This window comes from Populus nigra, chromosome 7, assembly GCF_951802175.1.
Source record: "Populus nigra chromosome 7, ddPopNigr1.1, whole genome shotgun sequence".
Lineage (NCBI taxonomy): Eukaryota > Viridiplantae > Streptophyta > Magnoliopsida > Malpighiales > Salicaceae > Populus > Populus nigra.
This window is the reverse complement of record NC_084858.1, coordinates 13,401,232-13,412,433: the sequence shown is the minus strand read 5'-3', so window position 1 is coordinate 13,412,433 and position 11,202 is coordinate 13,401,232. Positions and strand designations below refer to the sequence as shown.

The 11,202-nt window shown below is 37.2% G+C and overlaps 1 protein-coding gene across 1 annotated transcript; it reads right to left on the bottom strand.

Annotated features, from left to right (window-relative positions):
• Positions 1 to 9,756: 9,756 nt before the first annotated feature.
• On the bottom strand, positions 9,757 to 10,710 carry LOC133700074 (NAC domain-containing protein 101-like). Its single transcript, XM_062123637.1, has one exon. The coding sequence runs from the start codon at positions 10,708 to 10,710 to the stop codon at positions 9,757 to 9,759; it is 954 nt and encodes a 317-aa protein (XP_061979621.1).
• Positions 10,711 to 11,202: the final 492 nt, after the last annotated feature.

Here is an 11,202-nt window from a genome sequence, read left to right as displayed (position 1 = left end):
TTTCTCGTAAGTTTGTAGGCACATGCATGTTTTGCCCTCGTTAGAAAATTTATACTTTGATCAGTTCAGTACATGTTCAAATGTTTCAGTTTATGAAATCATAACAGTGCCAGCTTAGTGCTTCATCAATTGACCCAATATGTCCAAATGGCCTAATGTGCCAATTCCATTCTTAAATCTATTTGATTACAATTGTCGCATGTGTACGGCGTCGCGGCGAAAATATTCATTCTTAAAATTTTATCTTATCTAAAAATATATATGGCAAATGTTAGAAAACAAGGAATTCTTGTCTTTTATCTATGGAAAAATAGAATGGGAGCCGCCACCTAATATTTTGGTCACCGGGAACCTTAACTGATCTCAGAGATCAGATACGAGGACTGATTGCGTAAAGGGAAGGTATTAGCACCCCAAATACGCCATACCTAAGATAGACTGCATTGTTTTATTGTCTGATAAAATCTAAGGTCTTGTCATGTTTTCTAGTTGTTGGTCCGTCTATGGTTTAAGAAAAGTTCTTGGTAAGAAGGTCCTTATCTTATCGGGTAAAACCTAACTGTTTTAACGTCAATAAAAGAATTTAATATCCGGAATATGTCTTATGTATAAGGTCCAAACCCTAGATATTAAAACAAAACAAAATAATTGTTTTGAAATTTTTCAAATATTGGCCAATTCTCATGACTTTAATAAACTGGTTATTAAAGCCAAAATGCATGCTAAAACCCTTTTTTTTTTTTTTAAAGATACAATATGATTTTTTTTAATTTATTTTTTAGAGAGACTTGATCATATGCATGAAAACAAAAATATTTTTTGTTTCAATGTTTTAACAAAAATTGGGTATTTTAATACCGGATTTGTATCTTTACGGTGTAAAAATACAAACCAATATTATGCCAAATTAATAAACAATATATGGGAAAATCACAAATTTTTTTGAAAAGATTTTTGCAATTTTTACAATTTATTTAATATTTTGATTTTTTATCTCGTGCGCACTCTTATCATAACTAAGATCAGGACTTAGACCACCCAGTCATTGCCTCTATGAGGAAATTTTTTTTTTTGGGCCGGGTCCAATGCGGCCTATATGGCTGGGTTGGATACAGCAGGCTTGAAGGTCACTGGCCCAAACCAATAACTCGGTTGGGTAAAATATCACGCATGCAATCTCCTTTTTTTACTGTTAAAGTAAATTATAATTCCTTGAATAGTAAACAATAATAATGAAAACAAAACTGCATGCTGTAATCAAAATGCAAAGTGAGAGAAGCTTACCTGGTAACTGAGACCAATGGAAATGATGGTGCTAAAACTTTGGCTCTCGATCAGTAGTAACTGGTTCTGAGGAAGACGAAGACGATGGCAGCACTGGTTTGGTCTCTGTTATATATATATATTGCTTCCTTCTGTTGATGCTCTTTAGACAGTGAAAAAATGATGACGATGAATACGTGGTGTGCTATTTCTTCTGTATTTTCTTGTTTCCGACTGCGTTCTTCTCCCCTATCCTCTTTCTTTTTTTACTCTGTTCTGCTCTCGTCTTTCCTCCTCTGTTCTGCTCTCCTCTCTCTCGTCCCCTCACTGTCTTGTTGTCTTCCCTCTCTGTTTTCTCTCTCTCTCTCTCTTTTTCTTCAATTCTCCTCTGTTCTTCCCTCTCTCTGTTTTTTGCTTTCTGTGTATTTTTAAATCTTTTTCCCTCCCTCTGTTTTCCTTATGCTTTCTCCATTTCTCCACCCGGGTCCCCCCTTATGCTAGGTCTCTCCTCTGGCTTTTATAGCCAGAGGATGCATGCGTTAATGCATGAATATAGTAACGGCCGGCGTGCATTAGCTGTGAAACGCTCCCAATAACTGAAGCAATCTGCGGCTTTTGTTGCTGAATCAATTCCTCTTTCTGTTGAAACGGCTCCTGAAGAAGAGAATGAATAGTGCCTACGACACCGTTTTCCTATTCAAAATGTATATTTTTGATTTCGTCATTGGAGTTTTGTATTTGTTTGTAATCAAGCCCCCTGGATAAATTGTAATTGGATCCCTTGATTTTAGTGCCTTTTCCGGTTTGGTCCTTGGTTTGGATTGTTTCAATTAAATCCTAAATTGGCCATCAAACTACAATAATTATGCAATTAAGCCCCTAATATGACCAAATCAACTCTTCAAAATTATAATTGGACCCTAGAACTTTAATTTCTTGTAATAAAAGCCTAAATTAACTTAAAAAATCAATTTTCTTGCAATCAAACCTTCCATAAATTCAATTAAATCTTAGATAAAATTTAAATGAGTCCATAAACATCTGATTTTAGATTTTTCTTCCTCAACTTGAATTTTCTTTGTCAATAAAGCTCTCATCAGTTAACGATAAACTGTCAAATTTTAACCTTTTATATATTTAAACCTCCTCAATCAATTTTTGATCATTTTTCAGCATTCCAGCATCTTTTTCTCGCTCTTATTATTTTTTTGGATTTCTTCCGAATATTTTTTTATATATTGTTTTTGTATTTTTTTTATTTTTGTGTGGGAACCCAAAGATGGGTACCAACAACAACAAATATTATGCCTTTCCAATTCACAATCCAAAGGTCCGATTAAAGAGATGTTGTGTACTTTAGGTGTATTATGTTTTTTTTTATACCATCACATTAAAAATTATTGAAAAAGCAATAAAAAAACTAAATATAATTTTAAAACGTAAATAGTGTTGAATTAATTCTACTGTTCGCTAGTATAGCACAAGTAATTCCATTAATCGATCTTGTCATCTTAATAAAATCCAATCTAGTATGACAGGTTAATCTGGATCCAATTGACCCAGGATCTTGAACGGTCATTGTAATAAAATTCAATCTAGCCTAGCAGATTAACCCAAGACCGATTGGCTTGGGGTCTTGAGCGGTTTTACCTTAGTGAAAATCAAAGTTGTATTTAAACTCGGGTGAGAATACACACACACACACACACACATGTTAACTGATAAGGGAGAATCTCATGATTCTCTCTAATACACGCTGCAATCTCTTTTGTTACTGTAATATTGCTGCTAATGTATACCTATAGGATAATTATGCCATTAATTGTATCCTCATCTTTCCTATTATATAGGATTGTATAGTGTCGTTAGGTTAATATATAATGAATAGACTTCTCCTTAGCATTGCAAGGAGACATTCAGCCATTCCCACTGTCCTATAATCATCTTTATGGTATCAGAGCCAAGTTTACAAATCTCAATGGCCGACTTATCTTCTCCTTCATTACCTGTTCTTCCGCTCAATACAATGGTGCACATGTTTACCATTAAACTGACTTCCTCCAATTACTTATTGTGGAGAAATCAGTTTGTTCCCTTGTTAACTAGTCAAGAACTGTTTGGATTTTTAGATGGCACAATCATCGCTCCAAGCCTCATGGTTACAGACTCTAATGGAGTCACAAAGCCAAATCCTTCTTACAGTTCCTAGTTGCATACAGATCAGATGCTGCTTAGTTTACTTTATTCTTCTCTTACAGAGGAGTCTATAAGTGAGGTGCTAGGACTGCAACATTCTCATGAGGCCTAGCAAGTTCTTGAAGCCTCATTTTCTAACAAGTCAAAGACTCGAGAATTACAACTCAAGGATGAACTTCAGCTGATGCAACAAGGCTCTCGATCCATTACTGAATTTTCTCGACTCTTTAAAGGTCTCTGCGACCAGTTTGCTACTATTGGATGTCCCATTGATGACACGGACAAAATGCACTGGTATTTGAGAGCATTAGGGCCAGACTACAAAATTTTCTCTACCACTATGATGTCACAGCTTCCATTACCGTCATTCTCAGATATTGTTCCAAAAGCCTTAAGCCATGAGATATTTGCACGGTCTGTCAACCATTTGCCTTCCAATTCAGTTTATTATGCACAACAGACTTCCAAAATGACAGGAGTCAAGAAATGGAAATCTCGGCCTTCCACGTCTTTTACAACCTTTGTCAACATGAAATCTTCATCCACCTCCTCTGTTTACTGTCAGTTGTGTGACAAAGAGAGACACCTGGCCAAACGTTGCTGGAGCTTCTTGAAACTCAAGAAGAAGCAATCGGCTCACCTTGCTTAAGCTTTTTCTGCCCGCTCCATTCAAGAACTGAATAACCCTAAGTGCTTTCCTAACTCTGATGTAACCTCTCATATGACAAATAATCCTGACAACTTGGATGATCCTGCTACTTACTCTAGTAATGAAAGGGTGATGGTTGGTAATGGTCAGTCTCTGCCTATTTCTCACATTGGTTCTGTTTCCACAGTTGCTCCTCAGAGTTCCATTCCTTTGTCTAATGTCTTGGTTGTTCCTGGCATTAAGAAAAATCTTATTTCTATCAGTCAGCTTACCAAACAAATTAATTGTCGTGTAATGTTTGATTCTCTTCGTCTTATCATACAAGATCGCATCACAGGAACGGTGCTGGGGGTCGGTCGATGTGAGAATGGTCTCTATGTCCTCGATCAGCATCATCATGCTCTTGTTTCACTTTTGTTTGCCCATAAACCGCGTGCCTCTGCTCAGTTGTGGCATGCACGCCTTGGCCATCCCAATTATCATATTATTTCTTCTCTTTCTAGATTAGGGTCTATTCTTTGTAGTGATAGATCATTGCCGAATAATTCCAACATTTGTGTTGGTTGTCGACTTGGAAAAAGCCACTGTTTACCTTTTTCTCTAAATGATGAACATTGTAGCATGCCATTTGATTTATTACATTATGACTTATGAGGTTTGTCACCAGTATCTTCTATTATTGGATACATATATTATGCTATTTTTATTGATGATTGTACTAGATTTAGTTGGATGTTTCCTTTGAAACACAAATATGATTTCTTTGAAACATTTGTTAATTTACAACATTTTATTGAGACTCAATTCTCCGCAAAAATAAAATCTTTCCAATGTGATGGTAGAACGGAATTTACAAATAATAAGTTTTGCTCTCACTTGAACTCTTGTGGTATTGCTCTTCATCTAGCATGTCCTTACACCCCTAGTCAAAATAGTGTTGCTGAATACAAACATCGTCATATCTCAGAAACAGGTCTTACCCTTATGTTTCATGCCCATGTGCCAGTTTCGTTATGGGTTGAAGCCTTCTCCACTGTTGTTTTTCTCATCAATCGACTTCCATCACCGTCTTTTAATGGAAAAACTCCTTATGAAATCTTGTTTGGTAAGTCACCTGATTACTCTATGCTTCGTACTTTTGAGTGTTTTTGCTTTCCTTATTTAAAAGATTACTCACCCCATAAACTGTCTCTAAAATCCACTCCATGTGTATTTTTAGGCTTCAGTACTCTTTATAAAGGCTTTCATTGTCTAGACCGAAAGACTCGTTGTGTTTATGTTTCACGACATGTTCAGTTTTATGAACATCATTTTCCTTATAATGATGCCTCATTTCCTACTCTACAGTCCAATACTGACTATACTTGTTTTTCAGATTGTGCGGACTATGTTCCTAGTTCTTCTCATGATGTTTCTTGTGACTCTTAATCGTCCTCTTTTGTTTTGAAATCACCATGTCTGCCTTGTAGTGATGTTACAGGTTCCTTGAGTTCTTCTTCACTACATGTTCCTATTTCTGCAGCGTCTCTCCCCGCCACTACACCTTTGGATTCCAGGGTTCCTTCTCCTATGCCTTCACGTTCTCCTGTTCCTACCAATCATCATCACATGATTACCAGGGGGAAGGCTGGTATTTTCAAACCACGGTCGCATCATGCTTTGACTATTTTGTCTTCCAATGAGTTCTTTCAGGCTCTTCTTGTTACCAAAGAGCCCAAGGGTTTTAAGTCTGCTGCAAAGAATCCTAAATGGCTTTCAGCCATGGATGACGAGATTCTTGCTTTAAAGAGAAGTGGTACTTGGATTCTTGTTCCCCGACCTCAATCTCATAATGTCGTTGGCTGTCGTTGGATCTTCAAAGTTAAACCTTGTCCGGATGGGTCTACTAAACGACATAAAGCATGCCTTGTGGCTCAAGGTTTCTCTTAGGTTCTTGGTCTTGACTTTGGCGACACCTTTAGTCATGTGGTTCGTCCTGCTACAGTTCGACTCATATTATCATTAGCAATTGCTTTTGGATGGTGTTTACATCAGTTAGATGTCAACAACGCTTTTCTTTATGGTTTTCTCAATAAAGAGGTATACATGGAACAACTGCCAGGTTACACTGATCCCCTATTGCCTTAGCATGTTTGTCGCTTAAAGCATGCTCTGTATGGCCTGAAACAAGGTCCTCGCGCTTGGTTCCATCGCTTCGGCTCTTTCTTACATACAATTGATTTTCACTCCAGTTCGGCTGATTCTTCATTATTTGTTTATCATTCTAAGCTTGGGACTGTTTACTTACTTCTATATGTTGATGACATGGTGCTCACTGGCAGTAGTTCTTTGTTGATTCACATCTTCATTGGTCGGCTTTCCAAGGAATTTTCCATGAAAGATTTGGGTGATCTTCATTATTTTTTTGGGGTGGAAGTTCAACCTAATGAAAAGGGTTTGTTTCTTAGTCAAAGAAAGTATGCCCTTGATCTCTTACACCAAGCTTCAATGACTGATGCCAAACCGATTTCCACACCTTTTGTTGTTGGTCAGCATTTATCAGCCGAAGGACAGTTGTTCTCCGATTCAACTTTGTTCTGCTCTTTAGCCGGTGCTCTTCAACACTTAACCATCACCAGGCCAGATTTATCATTTTCTGTTAATTCTATTTGTCAATTTATGCATGCTCCCACTAACGATCATTTTCGTGCTCTCAAGAGTATTTTACGCTATGTTAAAGGCACAGTTCATCATGGTCTTTAGCTGCATAAAGTATCCACTCATAATCTTCTTGCCTATTCTGATGCGGACTGGGCTGGTTGTCCTGATACACGCCGTTCTACTACCGGTTATGTTATTTTTCTTGGAGCTAATTTAATCTCTTGGTCCTCTAAGAAACAAAGCACTGTCTCTCGTTCAAGTGCAGAAGCCGAATATCGCTCCTTAGCTGTTGCCACTGCTAATGTTGTATGGCTTATTCAACTCCTTCGAGATCTTCAGGTTCCACTTCCAGCTCCACCCCGCATTCTTTGTGATAATCAAAGTACAATCTTTATGGCTGTTAATCCTGTTACTCGCCCTCGACCAAAACACATTGCCATTGACTATCACTTTGTCCGAGAGCTTATCGCTAATGGCTCTTTGAAAATAGACTTTGTTCCTTCCCATCTGCAGCTTGCTGATTCGCTTACCAAAGGAGTCACCAAGCCTCAGTTTTTCCTCTTTCGAAGCAAGTTTAGCGTTCTCCCTTCTCCCACGCTCACCTTGAAGGGGGGTGATAAGGGAGAATCTCATGATTCTCCATAATATACGCTGCAATCTCTTCTGTTACTGTAATATTGCTAATGTATAGCTGTAGGATAATTACGCCATTAATTGTATCCTCATCTTTCCTATTATATAGGATTGTATAGCTGTCGTTAGGTTAATAAATAATGAATAGACTTCTCCTTAGCATTGCAAGGAGACATTCAGCCATTCCCACTGTCTTGTAAACATCTTTATTAACAAAATGATTTCAGGGAATTCTTCTTTAATATTCTTCATTTTTCTTCCTTTTGTTCTTGAGTCATTTATATTTTTGAGAAACAAATTTGAAAAACTCAGTCCAATCTCGCTCCGCATGTTCTTCATTATAGGTAATTTATTCTTTAGGTTCCTTTTTTATTTTTTCCATACCTGAATATGGGTTCAAAATGACAGTCTCTTGGTTGAAAACAAATTTAGTAGCTCACTATAAAGTCTATCACCCAGTTCCATTTTTCAAAGATGCTTAAGATTCGATGGTTACAACATTTTGACATGGCAATTCAACTAGGTCCATTTTCCTATACATCAACAAATTAAGCTCAAAGTAGGGAACCAAAAACATTCCTATAGTAAAATTGTTAATAATTAGTTGAATAATATATTGGAAGAAAAATAACATCAAAAGAAAAGAATAGGTTGGATTATTAGGGATTTTGGCATAGAAAATCAAGACCAGTATAGCATACACCATGTCTTATCTGCATGAAACTTTTGCTTTAAGTTTATCACGCCTTGATATTATCTTTTGCACATAGAGGTTAAATCCATCGACATGTTAGAACCGACTTTGTAATACTAAGACCAAGGCACCCTATTTTGTTACTCGGTTAAATTATCTGCAGGTACATAAACTGCTTGAAAAGAAGTTATAATTAAGGGATTTTTATTACATATTACTGATATAATACCATTTATAATTCTATCGGTATATTAATATTAATAATGATCTTTGTAGTAATTGTTTTTTTAACTTTCTGAACTATATCAATGGTCTACTTTCGTCGGTAATCCCATCAGTAATAGTAATATTTATAGTAATTCTTTTCTGATCTCTGGTATATACCGATAAATTTAACAATGAAAAATTCGGTTGGTAAATGTCACCACAATATACAAGGAAAAAACCCGTTAATGTTTTCATTTGTATTTATCAATTTTTTTAGTAATGATTTACATAATTTTGACTTGGCTATTTAACCCAATCCATTTTCCTACACATCAACAAAGCTCAAGGTAGGGAACAAAAAACGTTCTATTATATGCTCTATAGTAAAATTGTTAATAATTAGTTGAGAAAAATAGCAACAAAAGAAAAGAAAATGTTGGATTATTAGGGATTTTGGCATAGCAAAACAAGATCAGTATAACATATGCCATGTTTTATCTGTATGAATTTTTTGTTTTCAGCTTATCATGCCTTGACAGTATCCATTGCAATATTGTACTAAAAATGTAGATGGTGTCAATTGCTTTGTCATGAAACATGCAAGAACACTTGATCACGTCCATGCATGTTTAATGATCTTCACCGCATGGAATTCATTATCGTCTGTATTTAGACCAAAGAAATAACTCTCACCCCTTGGTGGTGGATTTAACATGATATCTTTTTTAATATATTTTTTATTAAAGCAAATCAGCCCATTGATGCAGGAAACTTGTTTTTTTTTTTTTTTTTTACAAAGTTTGTATTTGGTAATTTTATGGGTGTGGATATGTATGCACTCGAACACACAGTTTCTCTGGCAGCCTTAATTATCCGAGTTTCAGTTTGTGACTTCCTTAAATTGTATAAAACAAATTCAAGCTTACATATCAGGCTAAACACTATCAGTTTAAGCATGCAAACAGAAATGTAATGATTGAAAACAAATTATTAAAATTCAAATAAAAAACTAAAATAGTATTTAAAGACAATGTTAAAACCAAAAAGTTAATGAACCCTTTTTTTTATCAGAAGTATATATATGCATTGGTTATAGAAGTCCAGTGTAGGCAGGACTTTGGATGTAGCTAGACTTCATCCTTAGGATAGAATTACATCAAATCAGAGTTGCTGCAGGTTTTAAACTGCGGAAGTATAGGTAACGGATTCTCTTGAATTTCCAGCAGTAGCATTATCCATTATAGACCACTACAATAAAGAAACCTCATAAGGGTTCTCCGTACGAAAAGGATTGTAGATCATCTCAACTTCATTTTCTTGAACCAGGCATGTTGGATTTGCTTGCGGCAGCTGTTGCGAAAACAACCCTCTCCAACCGCTGCTAAGGCTGGAACCAGAAACTTGGGCGTCAAGATGATATCCATCAGCATCAGTTGCAAGGGATTCAACCGAAGTCGATCCTTTTGGTGTAGAATTATTGAACCTCATCAGCCTCGGGTGTTGTTTGAATGAACGGAACCCCATCTGCGAAGTTAGAGCCACCATCGAAATCCAGCAGTCGAAGAAGCTCTTGATGGTAATCATCATCCTCCTCTGTTGCAGAAGGCTCCTCATCATTGTCGATGCACACGACCTTATTTGATTGCAAGTTCTCTGCACAACTTGAAGTGGATACAGTTGGTTCTGCAACGTTGATAGTTGATGCAACGGAACTGACAGCCACCTGATCATTGTCAAAGTCCTGAACAAGTTGATGAGAAAACGACTCCAAATTGTCAAATGTCACCCCATTATACACGATCTCAGATTCAGTTTCGGCCGCCGCCTCGAAACCCGTGATCTGTTGCTGGTGATAGCCTTCACCAACCCTGGCCTTCTGAGATATGGTGTTTGTTGTATCATCAACACCGTCAGCTTGCCTTCTCCTCTTTTTGGTCGTTTGTGTGTGGCTCTTGTTGTCTTCTTTCCTTCTCAATTGACACAGAACAATTACTTGAGAAAGGGATGGCAAGCTATACTCGTACATTGTCCAGCCGTAGCCATGTTGGCCAGACTGAGTGCTTTGATAACTGAAGCTTTTCCTGATGGCTGTGACAGAGCAATGTTCGTCAATAGCAACACCAATAGCTCGGTCAGTGTCTTCTCTATGCCATGTTGCAGGGCCACCGGCAATTTTGCGGGTGACATGGGAAGTGGGGCTTTTCTTTTTGAGGTTAGTGAAGAAGAAGACATCTTCTCCTTGGAGCCTGTGGAAGGCGTTCCAAATTTGCAGAGGTTGATATGCGTAGATGTCACAATCTCTAACAGGAGCGGAGGTGATGAAGAGAGGGTTGGTGACCTTTGGGTAGAGATAGAATTGGACCAGTTCTTGATCAGTGGGAGAGAAGCGGTAACCAGGGAGTAGGGTTTGCGGTAGAGAGAAATCCATTCTTATGTAATTTAGTTATAAAATACAGAAGAAAAGTGAGGTGATGCTATCACCCCAGACTTGTTTATATATGATGTATTTTTAGGTTTTTTTTTTGTTGTTGTGGCGGTGGCGCTTCCAAATTAAGGTCTTTGAAAATCTTTGTTAACTAAATTAACAGAATTCCTTTTTTTTCTGAAAGGAGTCAGTTAGAGTCCGTTAACGTTAAAGCTAGCAACTGAACTGAAGTGAGCACACGGTGCCGGACAAGAGAAGCGGAGCTGAGGTGTAGTGTTTGTATAAAGAAAGGAGAGAGTAGGAGGAGGAGGAGGAGGGTATGGGTGTGTGTCTATATGTATGAACTCGAACAGACAGTTACTCTGGCAGCTTTATCCGAGTTTCAGTTTATGACTTCTTTAAATTGTGGAAAACAAATTCAAGCCTACATATCAGGCTAAGCACTATCAGTTTAAGCGTGCAAACAGATATGTAATGATTGAAAACAAATTATTA

Coding starts and splice junctions, on each gene's coding strand:
- LOC133700074 (XM_062123637.1), bottom strand. CDS start 10,710: ATGGATTTCTCTCTACCGCAAACCCTACTCCCTGGTTACCGCTTCTCT.